The sequence below is a fragment of the Lacerta agilis genome, chromosome 8 (assembly GCF_009819535.1).
Source record: "Lacerta agilis isolate rLacAgi1 chromosome 8, rLacAgi1.pri, whole genome shotgun sequence".
NCBI classification, from domain to species: domain Eukaryota; kingdom Metazoa; phylum Chordata; class Lepidosauria; order Squamata; family Lacertidae; genus Lacerta; species Lacerta agilis.
The window spans coordinates 12,041,470-12,068,549 of NC_046319.1; the positions used below are offsets into that span (position 1 = coordinate 12,041,470).

Here is a 27,080-nt window from a genome sequence, read left to right on the forward strand (position 1 = left end):
TGAGCAACAAGCTCGGCCCTTGAAGTTAATCAAAAGTCCCGGGCAAGACAGGAACCGTACGGAGTTCCTTGGAAAGTGACGATTCTGCAGCTAAAGCGTAAGCAACACAGCAGCTGCCCTGGCATCTTCCTCGCCTGCAAGGAGGGCAGGTTGTGGATCTCTCCACACCTCAAGGGGTCATGTTCCACCACTTGAAGGAAAAGGCCTTGCGTCGGACGTTGGTGCCACAGTGGACCTCGCCGAGATCCTTGTGGTAGGTTTTGTAGTCGTCTATGAAGGTGCAGGACAACCCCAGCGGCTCCAGCAGGCGGCGGACCTCCTCTTCCAAGCAGCACTGCTCATGGATAATGGGTCCAAAGGGCTTTGGGATGCCCAGGTATTTTCCCAGGACAAGCATGTTCACCTGCAAATGAGACATGGGGTGCCTTTGAGAAGGGGACTCTGAAACCGCTACGGGCGTCTTTGCTCCAGAGTCTTCCTGGCAATATCCACTCGCTGGAAATAGCCCACGCAAAGTGTTGCCATCAAGAAAATTTGGTTGGATGCACCTGTTCAAACAAGTTGACTCGGGGGGGGGGGGGGGAGAGAGATGCTGTTATTTTAAGAGCAGCTCCAGACAGAAGTATCGGGGGGGGGGGGGCTGCCTTGCACGGCATCATACCCTTGGGTTCATCCAGTTCAAAGATCGTCAGCAACATTCGCAACCCTATTTGTAGATGCTGCACCCAGGACCTCCATAACAAACATGGTCTATCATTGCCCTGTGTCTTTCCGACCAGCCCTTGCCCCATGGCAAGTGTCGGGCACTTGAGGCCACTGGGCCAAATCTGGCCCCTTAGGGAGAAAACCACATTTGTGGCCAGGGACCTGTCTGGCGGCTCATTACAAAAGGACCTTTTGAGCAGGGCCTTACTATGTCCGGGAAGTAAGCGACGGCTTTGTTTGGGCTGCCGTAAGGAGAGCGAGTGAAGAGCTGGGGGATGTCGATGATGTCCTCCTCTTCCAGCTCCAGCTCCTCTTTGAGGAGGTCTCTGTTCCAGTCGATGCATTTCTGGGGAGTGAGAGAAGACATGCCTCAGAGAGAGAGGAATTCATTGCACCACTAGAAGTGAAGGCACAAGGCAGTTAAATATTTGACAGCTGTGTCAATGGAGTCATCATGTTCCTGGTGATATTTCCCAACAGTGCCACAGATTGCATGGTGCGTCTGTGTGCGGCGTTGCACATAAACGGTAGCTTCTGTTCCATAGCACGCCTCCAATTTTCCAAAAGGGGGGTCCTTGGCACTTGAGTCCCTGCACCAGTTTTTGTGCCTTCCCAGACTCCCTCCAACTGCCCAGACTCTGACACATACTCAGTCCCAAGCAAGCAGCCCTCACTGACTTTATCAGTTCCACAAGCTTTCCTCGGAACCTCTGGGCTTCATCCTTGTCCCTTCCAGCCTACTTCCTCTTCACCTGCCATTCCCTTTATCACTTCATGGGTCTTCATCCCCCACAAAGCCACTCCTGTCCCCAACACTCTGTCATTTGAGTTGGGATCAGTTCACAATTTCCCTTTCCCTTACAGAAGCCCAACTGCAAAGATTCCCTTGCAGCTCGCGTGCATCTCTGCAGCAACCTGCCTGTGCCAGGGATCACAAGCACAGGGCAGGGAGCCTGTCACTGCCTCCCTGTCATCTGCAGACTTCTATTTCAGCTCAGAGGAAAGGATCTATTGTGAACATAGCTGTCAAGTTTCGGATTTGAAAATAAGGGATCAGCAGTCTCACCTATCCCAGGGACAGTCACATATCAGTGGTGGGCAGAGCCAGAAGCAAAAGTGGGCGGAGCAGCAATGTAAACTCCAAGCAGGCTCGGGCTCAGAGTGGAGCAAAGAGGAGGGCAGCCATGTGCTCTGTGCGATGGAGCCCCATCATCTTCTTGTCTGATCCCATCAAAACAGGACAGGAAGCAGCAGCTGCTCAAAGGCAGCCAGGCTCCGCCCGCCAGCTAACCCTATTGGCCGGCTGAGGGGCTTGGCGGCAACAGATAGGGGCTGATGCAGGGGAAGGAATACACCCCCCTGTAAGCACGGGAAACGGCTCCCACTTGCTTTGAGGGCTGAGGCTTTTCTCTCCAAGTAGGCGAGGTCTTCCCACCCAGTCCCTGGCCAGCAGGGGAGGAGCTGCTTCCGTTAAAAACGGGAAATTTAAGGGAAATAAAAAATAAGGGAGAGCAGCGGGAAACTGCTTGAAATAAGGGAGAATCCTGGGGGAAACGGGATACTTGACAGCACTGATTGTGAAGTGGTTAGGGTGTAGCTCAACGACCATGGACGCCAGGATTAAAAGCTCTACTCGGCCACGAAACTTACTAGGTGAACATCCGTCAGTCAGACTCATCTTCACAATGAATATAATTTAAAAGGTGTCTGGCTTCATAACCAAATACCGACTTGCCATTATTTGGGGGAAAGGGGTATGATAATTACCTGGCAATAGTCATTGATGCTCCTCAAGGATTTGTCAGCCAGGATTGTTGTTATTGAAATTTCTTTGTCTTTGCCTAGCCCTGTAATAAGAATCAGGCGACCGCTTCATTCATGTTACGACTGTAACCACCACCCCTTAAATTACTGCTTCAAAATACATGCCTCAGCTGAGATAACAAAAGCTCCATACAGCACTGTAATATTTAGCTCAGATGTGAGCCAGGTAAATAAAGACTTGGGGGGCCATATTTGGCCCCCAGGCTTGAGGTTCCCCACCCCTGATTTTGAGCAAAAAAAACAACAACCCCTTGGACAGAGTGAGAGGGGGGAGAGTCAGTTGTGAGGTTTAGCTGCTTGGGGCCTTAATGCAAAGTATGCAACTTCCATTTTCTGCCCAGACTTCATGTCGGCTCCTGCAGAGGAGAAAGGAGAGCCACCTTACCATCGAACATCATGGCATCGCCGTACCCCTCTTGCTCCTTCTCCTTCAGAAGCTTGTAGCAGCGACTGGGGCTGGCCAGAAGCAGGCGGAAACCCTGGAAAGAAACGGGGAGTGAAGTGAGACAGGCTGCAAAATGCACTTGCAGCTCGGGTAGCCAACATAGTGCCCTCTGGAACTGCAGCTGTCTACCAGCTCCATCGGTATGCAGGCTGAGACCCTACCTGACCGCAGACTGTCTAGTCAGAGTGGTGCATGCTCTAGTTATCTACTGCAATGCGCTCTACGTGGGGCTACCTTTGAAGGTGACCTGGAAACTACAACTAATCCAGAATGCGGCAGCTAGACAAGTGACTGGGAGTAGCCACCGAGACCATATAATGAAAGACCTTCATTGGCTCCCAATATGTTTCTGAGCACAATTCAAAGTGTTGGTGCTGACCTTGAAAGCCCTAAATGGCCTCGGCCCAGTATACCTGAAGGAGCGTCTCCATCCCCATCGTTCTGCCCGGACACTGAGGTCCACCTCTGAGGGCCTTCTGGAGGTTCCCTCCCTGTGAGAAGTGAGGTTAACGGGGAACCAGAGGGCCTTCTCGGTAGTGGCACCCACCCATCTGATGTCAAGGAAATAAACAGCTACCTGACTTTTAGAAAACACCTGAAAGTAGCCTTGTATTAGGGAAGTTTTTAATGTTTGATGTTTTAGCGTGTTTTTAATATTCTGTTGGGAAATGGCCAGAGTGGCTCAGGAGGGCCAGTCAGTTGGGTGGGGTATAAATAATAAATTATCATTATTAACTATGTTGCCAACAGCTTGTGTTCACTGCCTTTTAGATTGGGTGTGTTTCAAAACATGAGGGAACAAATATCCTCTGAGTAAACAGGTTAAAATGCACTTAAAGGCTGAAAGCAGTGGACAGGGTGTACCTGTCAGGAGTTGGGAGTCAGCAATAAAACACCCATTGTCAGGGGCGTTAACTCTTTATTCAAACAAACCCAAATAGGGGTCACAACAACTCTTGCCAGTAGGACTGAAGTAGCCTTCCCACCACTCCCTAACACTCCCCTGGGTCCTTTCCAAGTAATCTCAGATTCCTTCACCTAGTAGTTCCTCATTACTCCACCGTTTTTATTTCTCTTCATGTTCTGGGAGACAAAGGGGGAGAGAAGGAACCAGTCATGGCAGGAGGGGGAAGCTCCCAGGGTTCTTCTGCAGCCAGCCTTATCTCCTCTCCCGCCTCTGCGTCTGGACTGCTCTCTGCCACAGCCTCTTGCTGCTCACTAAACCCCGTTGCCTCTGCAGCTTCCGACCCCTCCTCCTCCTCTCAGTCCGCTTCATCGTCTCCCTCTGACCACTCATCACCCCACCACCAGTCCCCTGGATCTGAGCCGCCTTCCCTTCTCCACTTAGTGGCTCGCACCGTCCCTCTGCATCCACAGCAGTACCTTCCTGTCAGAGGCTGGGATGAAACACATGAACTCGTCCACATGCCCCACAGTCAGCCAGGCAGAAAACAGTTCGATGGGTGATTGTACTTCCTGGGCATAGAGGAAGTCCCGCACGACTTTGACCATCTTGTCCCCGTGAGGCCTAGGAAGTAAAGCAAGGCAGAGTTTACTTAGGGTTGGCATCCATCCCAAAGGCAAGGCCTTTGCCACCGCAAAAGTACTACCCAGCCCAATCTCATATCTGCCAGTGCCTGGTCCATCAGGGCGCACCAAGAATTCTCAACAGACTTCTCACCCACCTGCCTCCTTACAACCAGCCCAGATTTTTAAAAAGAACCGTTTTATCTTTTTATCATATGTGGAGGTCTTGTAGTAAGGTTGAAGCTTACTGGGAAATGATATATAATGAATTGAAAAGGATGTTTAGAATAACCTTTGTAAAAAAAACAAACCAGCAGCTTTTTTGGGGGTGGGAATTATATAGGGACAGAACTACCTAAATTGTATATAAACTTATTCATGTATGCGACTATAGCAGCAATAATGTTACTCGCCCCAAAATGGAAAGAAGCAGGAGTCCCAGAAAAGGAAGAATAGATACGAAACCTTATGGAATATGCAGAAATGGCATAACTTACCAGAAGAATAAGAAATCAATATAACTTTTTCAAATAAAAGAATGGAAATGGTTTAGTGAATATTTACAGATAAACTGTAAGCAGATAAGAACATTGGCAGGGTTATTGTAATAACCTGCAGTTCCATAAGAGAAGATAATTAATTGAGAAAAATTAAATGAATTTGGATACGCAGAAGGTATTTAAAAATAAATGTAAGGAACCGCAGAAAGGGGGGGGGAGGAAGTCAAACTCTGAAATGCTAAAACGATTGTAAAATTAATGAAACGTATAAATTTGAAAAGTATAAAAACTTTAATAATAAAAAAAACCAGCCCAGATTGACCAGCCTAGATTAACCAATGATATGGCTCAGGATAAGGCAACTTTCTGTGTTCCTCCTCCCTCTCGCTGTTGCCTGGGCTAGATTGAGACATGGGTGAAGAAGCAAGCTGAAAGGGAGACGAGGAGGAGATCCAGAGGGCTCTTGCCTATGCATGCGAGTCCTTGTCAGATGCTTCACCATGCCAGCGTTTCCCCCCCACACACCCTTTCCACCTACATGGGTAAGGCGCTCCCGACGATGACCCTCCCCAGGGGGTACTCTTTGCCCCTGACGGTCACTGGAGGGCTGACTTCGAGGTTCCCAAATGAGTCCAAAGAGGAGACGCTGTTGCCTTTGCCTTCCGCCTTCCGGGTCACGTAGCCAAAATCCGGGCCCTGGGGTGGGGGAGCAAAGGGCAACAGAATTAGGAGTGATCTCGGCAACAAGCCCCCCCCCTCTTTGAAAATGACCTCGTGCCCATTGCGTTTGAATTGCAGAAGCTACAGGGTGAAGTGGGGCAAAGGGATGCTCGTGTGGGCGATTCGAATTGTGTACGGCCGGCTGCAAAATTCAATTGCCAATAGACAGATCCTGCAGAGTGGGTGGCACAAAGCGAAAAGATGGCTAACACAGATTAGGTAGGCAGGTAGATGCATGCATGCATTATCATTATCCTAATCATTTTATTAATCACCTGTGCAATTTTCTCAAGACAATGCACTTCAGAAAGAGCAAAAAAAAACCCACAACAAACCAAAGTTTAAAAACAAAACAAAACAAAACAAAGCAGCAGATAATTTGAAAGAAGCCCAAAACCCTAATAAGTGGACGCTCATGGTAAATACACATTTATCCAGTTGGGAAAGCCTGTTGGAACAAAAATGTCTTCAATGGTTTCAGGAAAGGGCAGATCCAGTGGGGAGGAAGACTATTCCAGATAAGAGGAGCAGTCACAGTGAAAGTCTGCTCTAAATCACAGCAGAGTGGGCTTCCGAGATGTTTGGAACTTGCAGGAGAGAATATCCTGCAGACTACCAGGTCTCTAGCATATTCATTCATTTTCTCTACCACCCTTCAACCAATGATTGTAGGGTGGTTTACAGCATAAAAACACAAAAAGGGACTATACGCAGTTGGTGGAATTGACGGCAAAATTGAGAGAGCCAAAAGACGACGTGTTTGTGGAAGAGTGGAGATCCCTTTGGAGGCTATCTGGGAAAATATTATAGTCAGATGAAATGGCAGGCAGGACTGGAAATATAAGCAAAGGGATGAGAATGATAAAGGAATGTAAATTAGGATATATGTTATAGATTAAGTGTTACATTTATGGCAGTAGATAAAGGGTTTGAAAAGAAACATCATGGAAGTAACAGGTAGCTAGCCGTGTTGGTCTGCCATAGTCAAAACAAAATAAAAAATAAAAAAATTGCTTCCAGTAGCACCTTAGAGACCAACTAAGTTTGTTCTTGGTATGAGCTTTCGTGTGCATGCACATTTCTTCAGATACGAAGAAGTATCTGGTATCTGAAGAAGTGTGCATGCACACAAAAGCTCACACCAAGAATAAACGTAATTGGTCTCTAAGGTGCTACTGGAAGGAATTTTTTTTATTTTTTATTTTGTTTTGATCATGGAAATAAGAATGGGAAGTCAAAATGTTAACAGAACATTGCATTGAAGCCAAATGGAACTTGTTCAAATTGTATGGAAAACAACAAAATGTTATATTTCGAAAACCCGCAAAAATGCATAAACAAGTATCGGGGCAGGCAGACGGGGTTGCAACTGTGGAGCTGCCTTATCACTCAAACACTTCGTGCAAATTGCAATATTGCAGCATTAAAAAAAACAAAAATTCAAAGGTTTCGATTTGAAGAAAAGGTAAGACAAAGGGGGGAGGGCTTCTTACCAGAACCGCCTTAAAGGGGAAGCCGTCCAGCCCTCTGTTTCGCGGGGAGTCGAAGACCACGGGGAAGGATTTGTGTGGTGCTTGCGTGTAGCCAATCTCCATCTCATCCTGGTGCCGCCAAAGAAAACAGGAAAGAAATAAGATATCTGCGTGGGCAAAACAAAGGGATGAGCCACCCCAAGATCCTCTGGCCCTTGGAACGCTCCCCAGACTGCACCCTTCACAACTCTGCCTTGCACCCTCCTTGGCTGTTTTTGCCAGGCTGATAAATGGTAAATTCATTGAATAAAATAATTGAATAGTTTGCTCAGACTTCCACCCACCTGCCCTACCCCAACAGACACTCCAACCTACCTGGATCCATTGGTCACCCCGATTTTCTGCTTCTGGACAGATGATCAATCTGCAGCCGGCTTTCTTGGACAGCTTGCTGATCTCCGCCACGAAATCTGCGTTGCCTTTTATACTGGATGTCAAAAAGTGGGGAAATGGGCATTGATGAACAGCAAAGCAGGAGAAGGAAAGGATGGCTTCAAAAGAGTATTAGCTACAACGGCTATGCTCCGACTCCACCGTCCGAGACTTCTGAATTTCAGTTGCTAGAAATCCCAGGTCGGGAGGGTCATTGAAATTCTACTCAATATCGATCCACAGTAGATTCGAATGTATAGTTAGCAGAGTAAAAACTTAAACACATTGCAGGATTCCCAAAAAATACACCAGAGGCAATTGTATTTCATCCGGCAGAGCTTTACTGCTTCTGAAGGCAAATGAGCATAATGGTCACAAATCCAATACATTCAGGATCGGCACAGTCCATGAAAAATCCAGTTGCAGCACTTATTGTAAGTTATTCTAAGTCTAAAACTTAACACTAAGCATACTACAGCCGTACCTTGGAAGTCGAATGGAATCTATCCCAGAAGTCTGTTTGACTTCCAAAACGTTCGGAAACTAAGATGTGGCTTCCGATTGGTTGTAGGCAATTGGTTGCAGCCAATCGGAAGCCATGGAAGCCGCGTCGGACATTCAGGTTCCAAAGAACATTTGCAAACCGGAACACTCACTTCCAAGTTTGTGGCGTTCAGGAGCTAAAGCGTTTGACTCACAAGGCGTTTGGGATCCAAGGTACGACCACACCAGAAAGAAAAGGGATAAAGTGAAACCCAGGCTCCTTCTGGCCCTTCTTTTATATTCAGCATGACCTTGACAGAAGAGATAAGAGAACCAGCTTAAGCCAGCTGTACTCTGCTTCTCTGAACCCAAACATCGGGAACATTCTGCTTGTTTCTTTCACACAGAGAAGCTGCCAGAACCCTCTTGAATTAAGTAGAATAGGAAAGATCTCTGCACATCAGAGCAATACTTTCTGCACTAAGAAATGCAAACTGACAGGGAGAGCTGCAGTGCTTCTCTGATTTTCTCAGACTAGTGATGCTTCGCTTGAACAACGAAGCCTACCTGAGCTCTGCCGTATCTGGTCTTGGATCTCCAGACTTGAGTTCCAGTCTTCCCTCTGATCCTGATTGGTTTTGACCACTGACGCGGCTCTCAGTCCCTGCCTCACCTTAGGCCACCATCAGTGTCCCATCCCTGACGTGGCACACCTGATCCACAAGTCCTATGCTTGTGCACCTGTGCACAGGGCCACAGTGATGCACACTTATTTGCAGAAGCTCTCACCTGCAGACGTAAACCGTTATCGGCTGCAAGGTATTGGGGGTCATGATCCACGGAGCGACGCGGAAGACAACAGTGTCGTTGAAAATCGGGGCCTCGGGCAGCGCCTGTAGTGGAGGAAAGCAGTGGCCAGCTGAGATAGAGGTTGGAAAGAGAGACTCCAACCAGAACTATTCAGGCACCCGACAGTCTCAGCTCCAGGAACCTAATGGTCAGGGGAAAAGGAGAGCTCCAATCTAGCAGCATCCAGAGGGACAGGGATGTCACAGATTTCCCATCCCAACAGTATGAATAGGAAGAGTTGTGATGGATGGAGGCAGGGAGGGGCAGCGAAGGCAAGTGATGGTCTAGCTTTATGAAATCTAGAGGACCAAAACTCCTCCGAGAATGAACAAAAGCTATTCCCTGTTATCTTGTATGCAAGAGCAGGCATGGGGAACATTTCTTCCAGCAGGTCAGTCCCAATACCCCACTGTATGGTCCCAATACCCCAATAAAATAAAATAAAATAAAATAAAATAAAATAAAATACAAAATATAATATAATTAATATAATATAATATAATATAATATAATATAATATAATATAATATAATATAATATAATATAATAATAATATTAATATATTATATTATATTATATTATATTATATTATATTATATTATATTATATTATATTATATTATATTATAGTGGCGGTTCCCTCACTGCGAGAAGTGAGGTTACAGGGAACCAGGCAGAGGGCCTTCTCGGTAGTGGCACCCACCCTGTGGAACGCCCTTCCATCAGATGTAAAGGAAATAATAATAATAATAATAATATTCTGTTAGGAGCCACCCAGAGCACCTGGGGAAACCCAGATGGGTGGGGCAAAAATAAATCATGATCATCATCACACCCCATGGAATTTTCTGCCATGAGACACGGTGAGGGTTGCCAGCTTGGGTTAAATTCCAAGGAGGACAATTGGGAGGATAAAATGCTAGGCCTGCCTGAGCGCTTACCAGGACAGCATGCTTCATATCTTGAATTTAGCTGCAGAAATCTAACATGAGCCCAAGCCCAAATGGGCTGAGATAAGGTCTCGGCAAGCAGGCAGCAGTTGCATTCTGCTGTGGCAGCCAAGACAACGGCCCCTGCATTTTGCCAGCTCATGTAGAGCCCCAAGCTGTGTTTTGGTGAAAAAACGAGTAACCCTGGGCTTAAAAACAAACAAATCCTAAAGTCCTGGTTTTCTCCTAAGACAAGAAAAGGAGGCAACGGTGGGGAAGAAAAGAATAGGCTGTTTTATTCTCTGGAGAAATTCAGGGAGGAATTCAGACTGTCAACGGATACTAGTCACAATAGCAATGTTCCACCCGTATCAATGGAGGCAGCAATGCTTCTGAATCCCAGCTGCTGGGAATCCCAAGTGGGGACACCACCGTTCAGGTCCTGCTTGCAGGATTCCCATTAGGGATCTGGCTGGTCACTGTGATGCTAGAAGACTGGATTGGATGCCTCCCCACAACCCGGCCTGATTCAGCTGCAGGCCTCTTTTAATGCCCTTAATTTTCCAACACCCCAGTAACCTTTCTGACACATTTCCTTTATTCGCTGCCCATACCTTGGCGGTGGCCTCTAGCAGAGTGGCGTGGAATGTCACGAGTCCAGAGAAGCCGATGTCAGGAAAGGCCAGCCCTTCCACATAGAAATGGTGTTCCTCTTCATCGCAGGAAGGTTCCACCACGTAGGAGGATTTCCCATAACCCAGGACGTGCTTGTGCTGACTGAGTTTCTTTCTTTTCCCTGTAAATCAAACCCATCATTTCTCATACAAAATCATGTGCCTGTTCCTTCCTTCATTATCTATGTGTTGGTTTGTTGGTTTGCTTGCTTGCTTGCTTGTTTCTGAAAGCAAACTCTTCATCGCTGTCAAATAAAGTGGTTTTGATTAACTAAACCCCTGGAACTCAATGCCACACGGCTGCGATAAGCTCAGTCGGTGGTAGAGCACAAGACTCTTAATTTGAGGGTCGTGGGTTTGAGCCCCACGTTGGGCAAAACTTTCCTGCATCGCAGGAGGTTGGAGTACATGACCCTTGTGGTCCGTTCCGATTCGATGATGATGATGATGATGAATTAAAGATTTTCTTGTGTAACAAAAAAAAAGTACAGTATCTCCACTTTCATGCCAAGAGGTTGTGTTCACACATCTTACATTTCAAAATATTCATTTAAACAACCTTAAATCAATTACTTCCATTCTCTTTCCATGGTTCATATTGCATACCATACATCCCTGCATTTTTTACATGAACCAAACCATTCAGTAATCCATTGATCAAAACTTATCTACACTGTTGAATTTATCTTGGGGAAACATCTGTGGCTCTCCAGATGTTGCTGGACTCCAGCTGCCATCTGGCCCGGCACGGCTAATGGTCAGAGAAAATGACAGCTCTGATGAAACAGCATCTGGGGAAGTCACAGGTTCCCCATCTCTACATTAAAAGAAGCCAGAACTGTGAAGGGGGCAGCTAGGGACAGTGAAGGCTCTAGTTCAGAGATGTGGAACTTGCAACCTTCCAGATGTTGCAGGACTCCAACTACCATCAGCGAATCAGAGCCAGCCCGAGACATTTCGGCACCTGGGATGAACCACCGCTGCTTGAGAGTCCCACAAAGCCCCTTCCGCCCTTAGAAAGGAGGGGGGGTTGCAGTGTAGCACGAGCCCTACACGTGCTCAGGGGATGCCTGCATCCCCTGGCGCTATTGGGCGAGCTCTGGGTGCGGAGCCCAGCTGGCTGGCCAACCGGCTCAGCCGGCTAGGGCGTGCCCACCGCATTTAAGTGGGCACGCAGCCAGAGCTCGCCCTCTTTCACCTGGGCTCCCAAACTCTCCAGCTTTCGTCTCGTCGCTCCTCGGATCAAGCTACTCCGTAGCCTTTTTTCACCGAGAAGACTCCTCTGCTGGCTCTCAAGCCGCAAAAACCTACCTTCTGGCTGAATCACCTTTGCTCCTGAAATCACTCCCAAACGGCGTTTTTAAACGCCAAATTCCTCCTTTTTTAGGTCGTCCGTGTGTCCGGGTGCAGAGGATCTTCGGAGAGCCGCCGCGGTCTCGGCTTGGCTTTCGCCTTCGGGCCGGCTCTCGCTCCCCCGCATCCGCTGATCAGCTGGCTGGAGCGCCGTGAATCCTTTCGCCGCAATCCGAGTCCTCCAAGCCGCTCTAGCCGTCGGGAGTTTGGGAGTTCGCTCGGCTATCTTTCCCGACCACGTGGTTTGCCGATTGTCCCGCGGATCAGCTGGCCGGCGCACAGGGGATTCCCTTCCAAGCAGCTTCCCCTTGCCAGCAGCTACCTCTCCCGACCACGTGGTTGCCGGTGTTCCGCGGATCAGCTTGCCGGCGCACGGGGGATTCCCTTCTGCGGCTTCCCCTCGCCACCATCTACCTCCGTCTCCGCTGAGGCGGCCGCCGCTTCACCCGACCACGTGGCCGCTTCCTGGTACTCGGAGCAGCTGCCAGGCACGAAGGGGATTCCCTTTCGAGCTGCTTCCGCGTCGCCCGACCTCGTGGCTGCTTGTTCCGCCGACCAGCTGGCCCGCGTGCAGGGGATTCCCTTCGAGGATTCCCCTCTCCAGGAGAGACCGCCTCTCTGCTGAAGCGCCTTTACCAGGTCGTCACCCCGGGATTTCCTCACCGCCAGCCTACGCGTCCGCTTGTTAGCCGCGTCCCTGGATCGCTAGGGGCGTTTGGCTGGTGGCAGAGTAGCATCGCCATCCTTGCCGTACCGTCGTCTGCTGCTGGATCGGTAACGTAATCTGAGGGTTGGAATTCATCGCTGGTTTAACTACTGCAGCACGCAGAGAGTTGTATTTGCGATTCCTTTTCTTATTGTATTGTGGGGCTGGTTAAACGGGTTACTGTTATTGTTTGCTCACACGGGGTGAGCACATTAGGGGTTACTGTTTCTATTTAGCCTGGGTTTAGCCAAGCACAGCGGCCATCTTGAGTGTGGCCACGTGTATCCATTGGTGGCGGCCATTTTGAGTGTGGCGGACATTTTGATAGAGGCTCCATCCATCTGTTTGAGGTGGCCATTTTGAGTGTGGCACGTGCTTTAATTGAGGCGGCCATTTTAGGAGTGACTGGGTATTTCGGCCACCGCCGCCATTTTAGGTGTGTCTAAGGGTTTCCTTTTTCATAGTAAGCTAAGGGAACTTATTGCACACTACCTTACACCCTAAATTGCTAAATTGCTATTAGTTATTGCTGCTTGTGAGGAAATTATTATTCTCTTGGTGAATATATTGCAAGAAATTTATCTTTAGTCTGGCCCGCTGTTAAGGGCATTGGGAAAGGTTTGCTCACTAAATTTAGACTAATTGCAGTCCCACACGTCTAGGAAATAAGGTACTTCAATTTCTGCTGCCTTAGTTGTATTTTGTGGTAGTGCTTTAGGGCTGTGCAGCCCATATACAGCCTGTATTGTTCTTGATCCCAGAACAATAAAGCGCAGGCTCCCTTTGTTGGGGTGATATAGTAATTTTAAATTTGCGTGGTACCAGCCTTTCATTAATTATTTTAATTCAATAATTTAATAATTACCAGTTAATCAGTTATTTGCCGCGTGCCCTCCCTAAATAAAATAAAGTAGAATAGAATAATTGCCTTTGGTTTAAACAGTTAATTAATTACCTAATTAATTATCTTTAGCTTGCAACTACAAATAAATAAATAAATAAATAAATAAATAAATAAATAAATAAATAGCCTGCAACTACAAATAAATAAACAAATATATAAATAAATAAATAAAATAAATAAATAAATAAGTTCTTAATAACCAGACGCTAAGTTAGCCTTCCCTATAAGTAAGGAAGATGGCTCCAAAGGAAAATCAGCAGAAGTCGGACAAAGCCTCTTCAGGCAAACAGAAGACTGCTCCAGGTAAGCAGAAAGCTGCTCCAGGTAAGCAGAAGGCTACTGCAAGTAGACAGAAGGTTGCTTCAGGGAAGCAAAAGACTGCATCATCGCAGCCACAGGGTGGGGCGCTTGTCACTATCTCTCCACAGGTGTTGGAGAATTTACTGGCGGGTTTTAATAGTTTATATCAACAGATTAAGCCGAACGCCAACATTCCTTCGGCCTCTCTGCTCAGCACATCGCAATCGGCCAGCTCACAATCCCAGGGAGTATCAACCCGGTCGCATGCATCAGCCACAGAATCGGGTCCTAACCAATCTAATTCAGTTGTAGTTCAGTCTTCTGGTTCTAACCAATCTAACTCAGTTGTAGTTCAGTCTTCCCCAGGCGTTCCTAGCTGCTTTCGGGAAACCCAGCCCAACGAGACCGCTTCCCAGGAGAGGGCGTTGTCCGAAACGTCCTCAGAAGAGGAGGAGCAGGAGCACGTTCCCGCCACAGCTGTCCGCCCAGAGCCTGCTTCAGCTTCTGCAGCCTTCACAACTGCTCCCCTTCCAGGACCTTCAACTGCGACTAACCTGCAGGGACGTGCCTCGGTATCCACAGCTGTCCAGTCGGGGCCTTCAACCTCATCATCAATTCAGGAGGCATCGACCTCGGTCCAGCAAGAGCAAGGTCAGGACGGGAATGGGAGGAAGAGATCTAAGAAGAGTGCTCACAAGAAGGCCAAAAAGTGTAAGCACTCAGAGACTGAGGATGAGTCAGGTACGTCTTCTGATTCAGATAGTGACGCGTCTATGGAAGGCTATTGGGGGGAGGGCGAAGAATTGGTTGGCCTTCCTTTGTGGGCCCACGAAAGGAGGGCCAATTCACATAGAAAAACCTTTAACGGCACTCTTGAATGGAAGGGGGGGTCATTAGTACCGGATGTAAAAACCTCCACCTTCGTGTCATCTGACGTGATTCTGGGCAATCACCTAACTAATAAGAAAAGAACAAAAATATTGAATGGGGATTACGTGGATATCTTCACCCTCCTCCCTCCGGTTAAGGTTACCGCAAAGGGAGAAAGAAAAAGGACCTACGGGAGGCGGAAGTACAGGGAACCAAGGGTGGAGAGAACGTTCGAAAATTGGCTGGATGGGTTTCAGATTTTCATGGGTGTGGTTGTGGCTGCTTATCCTAAGAGGGCCATGCACCTCCTGGCCTATTTGTCCCATATAAGAAAAGCGCGGGCTAAGGCGGGGGAGGCGGCAGCTCTAACTTACGATGAGGCATTTCGTCGAAATGCGTCTCTCCTTGCTACCACACGTTGGGACCTAGTTGACCAGAATTACTGGAATGAGCACGTAGGCCCTTACATGGAAAAGAAGCAACCAGACCCATATAAATCGGGGAAAACGGAATACAGAAAGGAAGCCCATCTTCAGGTATGCTGGGAATATAATAAGGGGTGGTGTAAAAGACCCGTCTGTAAATTTGCTCATCAGTGCGACAGGTGCTGGGGCAATCACCCCTCCACTTCTTGCTTCAAAGGGAAACAGTCCTTTCGTGGGGGAAGGGGTGGAGGCCACGCAGGTACCAGAAGTGCTTCTGGACCATCCCAGGCCTCAGGAGCCAATCGCCCGTAACATCTCCTTGGACCTCGCTTACTCCCCTATAAAACTCACCCCCTTAAAATCACTACTTTCAAACTATCCCAATAAGGAAGCTGCTAAGTATTTATGGAAAGGGTTTTCTCAAGGCTTTAGGATCCCAGTGGCACAGCCCCCAACCTCTCGGAACCCACCAAATCAAAAGTCTGTGAGGGAAATGCCTGACGTCGCGCTAAAGAAAATTAATAAAGAGATTTTAGCACAGAGAATAGCTGGTCCATTCTCCATCCCCCCCATGCACGACTTACACATATCTCCCCTGGGTATAGTTCCAAAGAAAACGCCAGGAGAGTACCGCCTAATACACAATCTGTCACACCCAAAGGGTCTCTCAGTCAATGACGGAATCCCCCATGAGTTGTGTTCAGTAAAGTATGCTTCTTTTGACCAAGCCATTAAGCTAATTCGTAGATTTGGAAAAGGGGCCTTGTTGGCAAAATGCGACATAGAGTCTGCCTTTCGCCTTTTACCGGTTCACCCTCAGGACTTCAAGTGGCTAGGCTTTAGGTTCAAAGAAGCATATTTTGTTGACAAAGCCATGCCAATGGGTTGTTCAGTAGCCTGTTCAGCCTTCGAGGCCTTCAGTACCTTTTTGGAGTGGGCTCTGCGCTACAGGACCGGGCTAGAGGGGGTCACTCATTACCTGGATGACTTTTTGTTCATGGCTAGCGCCAATAGCGGGGATTGCGCCTACCTTTTAAGAGCTTTTGCCTCATTATCTGAGGAACTGGGCGTCCCACTAGCCAAAGAAAAGACTGAGGGCCCGGTCTCCACCATCACTTACCTCGGGATAGAGTTGGACACCATCGCCCAGACATCCCGATTGCCCAAAGAAAAACTTACAGCCCTAAAAGATTTAATACAGGAGCTCCTGCCACTGAGAAAAGTCACCCTCAAGCAAATACAATCCCTATTAGGTCACTTGAACTTCGCCTGCCGAGTGGTTTCCCCAGGTCGCCCCTTTTGCGCTAGACTGGCCAGGCTGTCCGCCGGCCTCAAAAAACCCCATCACAGGGTGCGCCTTAATAAAGGGGTGAAGGCTGATCTCCAAAACTGGTTGCAATTCCTAGACGGTTTTAACGGGGTTTCCCTGTGGCAAGACACAATCAGGCTACGGTCCGACTTCCAAGTTCAGTCCGACGCGGCAGGTTCATTGGGGTTCGGGGTATACTTCCGAGGGAAATGGTGCGCCCAACCTTGGCCATCGCATTGGAAGGGCAAACCGATCACTCGCGATCTCACTTTTCTGGAGTTTTTTCCTATCGTAGTGGCAGTTCATCTGTGGGCCAGCGAACTTAGGAACCACCAGGTATGCTTTTGGACCGACAACCAGGCCGTTGTGGGTGTTCTCTCTAGGCAATCGTCACGCTCTCCTAGGGTTTCAGCGCTGCTGCGCTCCTTTGTTCTTACCTGCCTGAAATTAAACATCCGCTTCAGCGCCAGATTTATTCCAGGGTTAAATAACGATATCGCGGACGCTTTATCTCGTTTGCAGATGGACCGCTTCCGCTTATTGGCACCGGAGGCGCAGCAATTACCGGAACCTTTCCCGGAATACCTCTGGAGCCTTGGGAGTGTGACGTCCTGAAGGGAGTATCGGCTTCAGTCGCCCCCTCCACTCTAAAGTCGTATAAAAAAGCATGGGCTGATTTTATGAATTTCCGGGTCAAGGCGTCAGGCATAGGCCCTGCCGCGCCCCCAAACAAGCGGGAGGTCTTGCAGTACCTATCGCACTTGTGGAGGTCGGGTCGAGCCGCCAGAACTCTTAATATCCAATCGGCAGCTATTTCATTCTTTAGTAAAACACTTTTCTCAATTGACCCTTGCGCCGACTTTGTGGTAAGGAAGGCTCTTGAGGGCTGGCGCAGGCTGCAGCCATCAAAATTAGACGACAGGCAACCCATCACATTTGATATATTGTCTCAAATGCATTCGCAGTTAAGGAAAATTTGTTGGTCTAAATTTGAGGCGCGGTTATTTTCTGCGGCCTATTCGATTGCATTCTTTGGAGCTCTCAGAATTGGCGAGGTGGTATGGGAGGACCAAACTAACCGGGGTATCAGACTTGAGGACCTGAAAATAACTCCTTCCGAAATTTTGATCTTAATTCGGCAGTCAAAAACAGATCAGAAGGGGTCCGGAGCTTGGATGCGCCTACAAGCCACGGGTCTAAAGGGCCCGTGTCCAGTAAAGGACACCCGCCGCTTCCTGCAGCTCAGACCACCTTCTCCGGGCCCGCTACTGATACATCGCGATGGCTCATCACTGACGCGCCTGCAGTTTACAAGGGTGATGCGCAAGGCAGTCGCAGCTTGTGGTCTTCCCCCAGCAAAGTTCGCAGCGCACTCCTTTCGTATCGGTGCAGCTACAACAGCCATGCACATGGGTTTATCAGTGGAGAGGATTAAAGACTTGGGGCGCTGGAAGTCTAAAGCATACAAGGGTTATTTACGTAACACCAAGTGACCTCCTGCCCACCTACGTAGCCATTCCAACTCACATTCCTATGACTGCACAGTTTTCTCAGTACCTCTCTTGTCACCTCTTCCAGGAAGCCGTCGCGTACGAATTTGGTTAGTGGGCCACAGCATCGTGCACTGGGCCAGAGACCGGGCCTTTCACCGCGGTTTGGGTCGCAACCTCGGGCTCCCTGCGCAGGCGGACATCACTTGGCTGACTAGGAGGGGGATGCGTTGGGACGAGTTCCTCCCCACGGTGCAAGCTAGAGCTGCAGCTCACGGCCCACCTGACGCCTTGGTGGTGCAATTGGGCGAAAATGATTTGGCATATCGGAAAGGCGTGGACTTACAATGGCAAATATTTTCGGACTTTGATGGACTGTTGGCTGCTTATCCGAATTTGACCATTTTCTGGTCTTCGCTGCTGGAGCGGAGTGTTTGGCGAGATTGCAGTTGCCCGGTTGCGGTGAACAGAGCCAGGAAGCTGCTGGATAAGGCGGTGGCCCGCCGCGTGGTTGCATTGAGGGGTCGGGTCATCACTCACCCCGCGATAAGGTTCAATGAGACTGCTTTGTACAGGAATGATGGTGTACACCTTTCTGACGCGGGAAACGATGTGTGGCTAGCGGATGTCATTTTAGATATAAGACAATGGTTGCAGAGTACTTAGATATTGGTTTCGGAGGTGAGGGTATTGGCGGCGAGCCAAATGTTTTGGCTCGATTGGCGGTTAGGCATTGGATAAGGTCAGGAAGGTCAGGATGTGGGGGGGGAGGACGGGCCAGCACCTCCCCCCAAGCGCTGAAGGGTACTTCGTAAAGGAGTCCGGGGGGCGTGGCCGTGTCCGAAGCCGTGGCTGGTGAGGGCCTAAGGCACGCCCCGGATCGGTGATCACGGGGTGTGTCCTTAGCTGATGTGCAGCAGCAAGGGCTCACCCCAACAGTGGTTAACCCTTCCTGGACTGCCAGCACGACGTACTGGAGTCGGATATAGTCTAGTTAGATCCAATGCCTAATGCCAATACCGCTCAACTTCCGGAACCAATAAAGTTGTGGCCTTTTATTCTCCATTTAACCTTAATTTACGGTGTCTTGTGTCGTTATTTCACGGGAGGGATCGGGATATCGACATGCAAAGCCCCTTCCGCCCTTAGAAAGGAGGGGGGGTTGCAGTGTAGCACGAGCCCTACACGTGCTCAGGGGATGCCTGCATCCCCTGGCGCTATTGGGCGAGCTCTGGGTGCGGAGCCCAGCTGGCTGGCCAACCGGCTCAGCCGGCTAGGGCGTGCCCACCGCATTTAAGTGGGCACGCAGCCAGAGCTCGCCCTCTTTCACCTGGGCTCCCAAACTCTCCAGCTTTCCCTTCCCACCCTCCCCTTTTTTAGGTTAGGTATTCTATTGACCTTGCTATGGATCACGATTGGTCGCCGTTGAGGGGCCAGGTAGGAATTTTTCCACCTGGCAAATTGGCTCCGCCTTGTGGTTTTTTCGCCTACCTCGTAGCAACTCGTCACAACTTTGGTTTGGCGGTTAGGCATTGGATAAGGTCAGGAAGGTCAGGATGTGGGGGGGGAGGACGGGCCAGCACCTCCCCCCAAGCGCTGAAGGGTACTTCGTAAAGGAGTCCGGGGGGCGTGGCCGTGTCCGAAGCCGTGGCTGGTGAGGGCCTAAGGCACGCCCCGGATCGGTGATCACGGGGTGTGTCCTTAGCTGATGTGCAGCAGCAAGGGCTCACCCCAACAGTGGTTAACCCTTCCTGGACTGCCAGCACGACGTACTGGAGTCGGATATAGTCTAGTTAGATCCAATGCCTAATGCCAATACCGCTCAACTTCCGGAACCAATAAAGTTGTGGCCTTTTATTCTCCATTTAACCTTAATTTACGGTGTCTTGTGTCGTTATTTCACGGGAGGGATCGGGATATCGACATGCAAACACTTACCCTGAGCATGGAAGACTCCTACTTTGTCAGCATCTGATGCCGAGATGTGGAGGACCAGCTGGTGATCCTCAAAAATGTCCTCAGGCCCACGTGTTGTCAGGATCATCAGCGACATATCCCTGCGGTCTGGGGAGAAAAGCAGAGGAAAACTGACTGTAGCTCAGTAGCAAAGCTCTGAGCTGTATGGAGTTCAAATCAACCATCTTTATTCAGAGCTGGAGTAGCTCAGCCAGTAGAGCAGGAGACTTTCACGTTTCAGGGTCGTGGGTTCAAGCTCCAAGTTGGGCGAAAGTGTCCAGCAAAAGAGACCCTTTCCAACTCTACAATTCTAAGAACAATGAGGACAAGATTCTTACTTTAATTTAGGGAAAGGATCAGGGTTTCAAAACTCCCATTGTTCTAGGCGCATTTTTGCGACAGGGAATTTCATTAGCGCAAGCAGTTTCTTAGCCCTGGGGGCAGTAAGATTTCAGATTGAAACCGCAGAGTGGAGGGAAAGGAGGACCTTTTTCTGCCTCCCCACTTCCAGCTACTCTCTGAAGACTGGAGAAGAGACCCTCTTAAGAATATTAGGGGGGTGGGCAGGGGAAGGACTAGACCATGTGAAAAATGAACATAAGATTTTAGCTGCAGTTCATTCATTTTCAGCTTTGTATTCTTGTTATAAAAAAAGCATGCCTAGACATTCAGCTGTTGCACCCATAACGAAGGTTTAAGGTGCCATTTAGCTCCTAGCTTTCATATCTCAGTTTCTAACACATGATTGATGAGTGCAAAATCTCCCAGGTTCAATCCCTGGCATCTGTAGGTAGGGCTGGGAAGAGACAATTCAAAAAAGTCCTTCCTTCTGAACGATGAGGACTAGAATCTTGCTTTTTAAGGGAAGGGTCCCAACTCAGTGGCAGAGTGCCTGCCTTGCTGCAGAAGGTCCCAGGTTCAATCCCTGGCATCCTCAGGTAGGCTGAAGCATCCCCCCTGCCCAGAGCAGCTGCTGCCATTCAGTGTTAGCAATACTGAGCGAGACCCCATGAGTCTGACTCAATGCAAGGTAGCCTTGGATCCGTCAGTTACTGACCCTCAAACGATTGCAGCTTCTGGTCCTCGTTGTCCATTTTCTCTTGAGGGTCATCTCTGTCACAATTGACCAAGAGGATGGCTCCTTTGCCTTCGGGTCCCCACGTCCAGTTTTTCTGCAGGGGCAAAAAACATCAGCCACGAGGCTTAGCCCCACCACAAATATGTGGGACCCAATACTTGTATCTCACAACTACAAAAGAAACAGGTGGGTTTTAAGGTAGGGTTGTGGGGGAGACCTAAGGCCCAGGGTCAAAATGCACCCCACCATGGGATTTCTCTCCTGCACTAGGCCATGCCCCCTCTCCACAGGGTCCACCCCCCTCCTTGCTGAAACACTCTTGGGTTTGTTGCCTTGAAGGGTCTTCAGGTGGAAAAGCAGCCTTTGCTTTTTGGAGATAAATAAACACACACAATATGCCTGGACTCCCCATCTCCATCTTCACTTTGTTCACATGGTATCTCTCCTTCCTGACCTTATTCTTGGCTCTCCTCTGCACAGTTCCTGAACGGTTCGTGTCGGCATCTAGGGAGATTTCTGCAGCATGGGGGGGGGGGCGGGGGGAGAGACAAGGAAAGGAAACAGTGAAGAAAATTGGTGTGTGGGATCCCCAAACAGCCTGGCAAGATGGCTTGCTGATGCCAGGATGTCTGTTACCAAATACTGGAACATAGCCATCAATAGCCCTCTCCTCCACGAATTTGTCAAATCTTTTAAAGTCATCTAGGCTGGTGTTCGTCACTGCCTTGTGTGGGAGTGAGTTCCATAGTTTAACTTCATGCAGCTGATGAAGCAAACTGTCGTCCATGAAGGTTTTCTTACATAATGAAGCTGCTTGTCTTTAAAGTGCTAGTCCTCTGGAAGTAGGCCTTTGTGGTATTAACATTTTACTGTGAGTAGCTATGCCGTGAAAGGTGCTTGAATTAACTGCATGAGCCTGGAACTCATTGTCTAGTTCACCCATATCAGCCCTGACCATCAACAAAAGCCAAGGAAAAATAGACAATATGCTTGTGTTGCTCTCCCCTATGCACCCAGATTTTTCTCTCTCTCTCTCTCTTTAACACATACACACACACACACACACACACACACACACACACACACACTTACACACACACACTTCTATTTTCTATACAGTTCCTGTCTTACCCACGCAGGTGAGGTGGAGCAGAGCTTTCGGCATTGGTGTCTTCCCATTGTTCTTGTAGTATGAAATTCTGACCTGCCAAGATATGGCCAATTTCAGCAAATGATTTCTTCTTCTTCTTTATTAATTAATAATAATAACAATAATAATAATAATAATAACAAAACAACAACAACAACAACAATAATAATACTAATAATACCCTACCCATCTGGCTGGGTTTCCCCAGCCACTCTGGGCGGCTCCCAACAGAATATTAAAAACTAAATAAAACACCAAACATTAAAAACCTCCCTAAACAGGGTTGCCTTCAGATGTCTTCTAAAAGTCAGATAGTTGTTTATTTCCTTGACATCTGATGGGAGGGCATTCCACAGGGTGGGCGCCACTATCAAGAAGGCCCTCTGCCTGGTTCCCTGTAACCTCACTTCTCACAGTGAAGGAACTGCCAGAAGGCCCTCGGCGCTGGACCTCAGTGTTCAGGGCTGAACGATGGGGATGGAGATGCTCCTTCAGGTATACTGAAGGACAACAATAGATGTGATTCAGGATGCACTTTATCACCGCTTCTTCGCCATTTCTCTAAGTTAAAAAGTCTTGAACATGGCAACCTTTTCTTACAGGGAAGCTGCTCCAATGATAGTGATAGTAATGCCGGCGCATCTTTTTCCGGATCAGGTCTAGCCCTTTCCTTTCCCCCTCTGCTCCATCAAAGCCATCGGAGTTTCTCACCTTATCCTCATTGACTTCAGCGCTTGGCTGGTCCATCGTGACCACCACCTCAACTTTACAATCAAGGGGCCATTTGGGCACACAAGAGGGGATCTTCAAAACCTCCCCATTGTGGATAATATAGAGGTTCACCCCAGATGTTCCCCAGACATCAAAGGCTGTGGCGCCACTTGGGGCCGCCCTGAAAGAGAGAGAGAGAGAGGGGATAATTCACAGCACCCATTCCATTTACATTTACATTTGGCTCCTAAAAAGAGCTCTCCAGCCTTCCCTCCATTTTAACCCCACAACAACCCTAGGAGGTAGACCAGGCCAAAAGGTAGTGACGGACTTGAGGTCAGCCAGTGAGATTCCTGGCAAAGAGGGGATTTCTTTTTAATTTAAAAAGCAGTCATTGGCACAAGCCATCTTAGAAGATAGCTTGGGAGGTGTCATCTTCAGAGGTGGTCATCTGTACACTCCTACTTAAAAGTGAAAAAGTGTTCCTTAAGAAAATATCAAAATGACTTTTATTCACACAGATGTAAGTTGTGAATGAAGTGGATTTGCTTGCGAGAAATCAGTCTTTTAGTTCAGCAGTAGCTAATCTCTGGAACTCCCTGCCCACTGACACCAGGCAGACACATTTGTTGTCCTGTTTCCGGCGCTCTCTAAAAGTTTTCTTTAAGCCAGCCTGCCCAGGCATATTATTTATTTATTTTTATTAAATTTATATACTGCCCTTCAAGAGACCAAAGGGCAGTTAACAATGCAAGTCGTCGCTTTTTCAGACTTTAAAAAAAGGCTTTTAAAGACATCCCTTCCCTTCTAAATTCCCAGCTTTCATTAGATAGACAAACTTCCTGCTGTCTAGAGCAGGCATAGGCAAACTCGGCCCTCCAGATGTTTTGAGACTACAATTCCCATCATCCCCGACCACTGGTCCTGTTAGCTAGGGATGATGGGAGTTGTAGTCCCAAAACATATGGAGGGCCGAGTTCACCTATGCCTGGTCTAGAGAGTCCTTGAGCACAGTACTTTTAAAAAGAGATATCTGAGATCCATAAGAGACTGTCTTCCTGTTCTAGAAAAAAGGGGGGTTACTTTTACAGCCCAACCCCCCATCAAAAAAAGCTAATGTTATTCTAATCTGTATCAACAGAAGTCTAATGTCCAGATCAAGGGAAGTAATAGTACCACTCTATTCTGCCTTGGTCAGACCACATCTGGAATACTGTGTCCTATTCTGGGTGCCACAATTTAAGAAGGGTGTTGACAAGCTGGGTGTCCTGAATTGCCCTCCGGAAATGTTTGTGGGTGTATGGCAACCTAGATGGCCAAGGTTCTGGAAACCAAACCTTAGGAGGAGCGCTTGAAGGAGCTGGGTATGTTTAGCCTGGAAAAGAGGAGATTGAGAGGAGATAGGAGAGCCATCTTCAGATATATTAAAGGCTGTCACATGGAAGATGGAGCAAGCTTGTTTCCTCCTGCTCTAGAAGGTAGGGCTCATAAAAAATGGCTTCACATTACAAGAAAGGAGATTCCAAATAAACATAAGGAGTAAGAGCTGTTCGACAGTGGGAACAGTCTCCCTTGGGAGGTGGTGGACTCTCTTTCCTTGGAGGTTTTAACGTAGAGGTTGGACGGCCATCTGTCATGGATGCTTTAGCTGAGATTCCTGCATTGCAGGGGGTTGGACTAGATGACTCTCAGGGTCTCTTACAACTCTACTATCCTAAGGGATTCAGTGTCCCCCCCAAGTCCATTATTGGTCAGAGATAAAAGGATGGAGAGGCAGGAAGCAATGCAAGCAAGGCAGAGATTTATTTTTTCTGTTGCAACAGAGTTTCCCACCTCCTTGCAAGGAGGTGAGAGACCAAGAACAAAGGTGTGCAAGAACCTTTAAAGACTTTTGAAATTGCCCAGTCCCTTAATGAAAGACCACTTAAAAAGCATCATACAAGCCATCACAGAAAGAGGCGGTCTACAACAGAAATTTGAGAGTGTGGCTTCTTTCCTGCCTGCCAGGATACCTGATAAGGTTTTACTGATTGCATTACCTGGCCATTCTTTTGAGGCGGCAAATACCTGAGTTCTTGAATCCAGGTCGTAGGCCAACCCGATTCATACACAAAATATGCCCTTAAGACAGGATTTGTAAGTGAAATAACAATTGGGAAAGGTTTCTCCAAGATATTTGCTTCTGCAGAGGAAACGTTTAGAGCAGTGTTTCCCAAACTTAGGTCTCCAGCAGATTTTGGACTACAATTCCCATCACCCTTGACCACTGATCTTGCTAGCTAGGCATGATGGGAATTGTAGTCCAAAAACAGCTGGAGAACCAAGTTTGGGAAACAATGGTTTAGAGCAGGCACCCCCAACCTTTGGCCCTCCAGATGTTTTGGAATACAATTCCCATCATCCCTGACCACTGGTCCTGTTAGCTAGGGATCATGGGAGTTGTAGGCCAAAACATCTGGAGGGCCAAAGGTTGGGGGTGCCTGGTTTAGAGTCTTTAGGAGAGTCAAGATGGCTTCAGGATTGCTCACCTGTACTATTTCGGTCATGTGGTTTTTATAGGTACTTGTGTTTTATAGAATCACTTGCAGAAGCCTCAAATTCATCACTTGCCAAACAAGCCTTTCTAGCCATTACCGGCAGTCATACTTGGTCAAAAGGCATGGCGATCATTTGCGAACGCTATTCCCTCCCAGACTTTGCCGCTTTGACCTTATGGGATAAAGATAAAATCCGCAAATGGATTTTAGATAGGGACGAAGCATTGGATTTGGCTCTATCTAACTTGGCCTGCCTATCTACGTGGTTCCCCCACGTGAAGGCAGTAAGATCTCTGGCCCACTATCTGAGTGACCTGACAAATCCTATGCAAACAAGAGCCTTCAAACTTGCCCGCTTCCACTCCATTCCTACCGCATTCCTACAGGGAATATTTTCCAACACTCCTCCTGATCTTCGCCTTTGCCTGTGCAAAAGGGGAAAGATAGAGGACTTCATTCACTTTTTCTTTCACTGCTCTTTATATGACTCAATAAGACCGAGGCTCTTCCTATTAATTCCCCCGTCCATCGTCATGGAAGATGACTGCATGAAATACTTATTGGTGGACGCCAACCCCATGGTTACCCGTGCTGTGGCGATCTATATTTTGCAGGCCCTGAAACTCAGGGCCACCTCGATAGGTTAACCTCCTTTAGGCCTGGACCTTTGTAAACATTCTGAAATACCCATAGGTACATGATTCATTACTGCTTTTACCATATCTTGTTTTATCTACCATGATTTTATAGCTGTTGTTTTGCAATTGTATCTAACATATTTTTTGTATAATTGCGGCGGGTTTCTGCCTGGATTCTTATCTATGTGCTATGGCCAAATGGCTAACGCAATAAACTCTGTGTTTTATAGGTACTTGTGTGTTTACCTGTGCGCTTACGAACATTTGTTTTATTTTTGAGACCTCAGGATTCTAATAACACTCCTTAGATTAGGCAAGAATCTGACACCAGTTTTTGTGGTTTCAGGGCTCTGGCCCTTCCCAAGGGCTGAGTGGGTGTTTGTGCCAGCTTCCTCTTGGATCCATTCCCACAAAGGCCAAACCCTCTGAGACGACAACGTCATCGGGCGCTGAGCCAGCAGGCCAGAAGTTGCCAAACAGGGAGAAATTAAGCTCTCTTTTTTGCTCTCGCCTCCCCTTACCAAGCAACCAACAAAAGCCTTGTGGCTTGTAGAAGCACAGTGGGCTGGCAAAGTGTTTGTGTAGGGTTTGCCAGATAGGGAAGGGTCAGGCGTCAAACGTCAACATATCTAGTGTAAGTGCCTTAAGTACGTGCAGACAGCCCCTGCGTTCGGGGTCCAAGTCCACCTTTTCCTGACCCTCCAAGAGTACAACGAGAGCATCTCTGCCTTACATCAAGAGGCAGGGAGGAGTTCCAAAGTGTAAATATATCAATTATTTACAAATGCAGAACGGGCATTATGTAGCACCTGCAATGCTGCTAGTTTTGCAAATCAAAGCAGACAAATGGGCTTGTATGGGGGTAAGGCTATCTTGCAAGTACGTGATTCTGATCTGGGCCAAAGAGAGACAACGGGTCATGCTCCAACAACTGCACAGTCACTGTGTGGCTTTTGAGCAAAGGGTCTCCTTGTGAGCAAGCAGTCCTTGAGGTTCCTTCACTCCTAGCAGCTAGGGTGGGTTAGGTGGCCAGAATCATAGAATTGGTAGGGAACCCCAAGAGTCATCTAGCCCAACCCCCCAACACACACACA

At 48.1% G+C, this 27,080-nt stretch overlaps 1 protein-coding gene across 1 annotated transcript in view; it reads right to left on the reverse strand.

Moving 5' to 3' along the window:
- Positions 1-27,080, reverse strand: part of LOC117052499 (protein-arginine deiminase type-3-like) — a 37,696-nt gene continuing 10,616 nt past the window's right edge. Inside the window, exons 2-16 of the mRNA XM_033159485.1 lie at positions 22,812-22,992; positions 22,082-22,154; positions 21,405-21,466; positions 20,930-21,044; positions 19,855-19,980; positions 10,500-10,681; positions 8,898-9,001; positions 7,569-7,680; positions 7,215-7,322; positions 5,540-5,697; positions 4,358-4,502; positions 2,915-3,008; positions 2,473-2,552; positions 914-1,051; positions 1-403 (exon numbers count right to left, since the gene is read on the reverse strand). Coding sequence (XP_033015376.1) covers positions 170-403; positions 914-1,051; positions 2,473-2,552; positions 2,915-3,008; positions 4,358-4,502; positions 5,540-5,697; positions 7,215-7,322; positions 7,569-7,680; positions 8,898-9,001; positions 10,500-10,681; positions 19,855-19,980; positions 20,930-21,044; positions 21,405-21,466; positions 22,082-22,154; positions 22,812-22,992 — 1,912 coding nt within the window. The 3' untranslated portion in view covers positions 1-169. The remainder of the gene's footprint in view (positions 404-913; positions 1,052-2,472; positions 2,553-2,914; positions 3,009-4,357; positions 4,503-5,539; positions 5,698-7,214; positions 7,323-7,568; positions 7,681-8,897; positions 9,002-10,499; positions 10,682-19,854; positions 19,981-20,929; positions 21,045-21,404; positions 21,467-22,081; positions 22,155-22,811; positions 22,993-27,080) is intronic.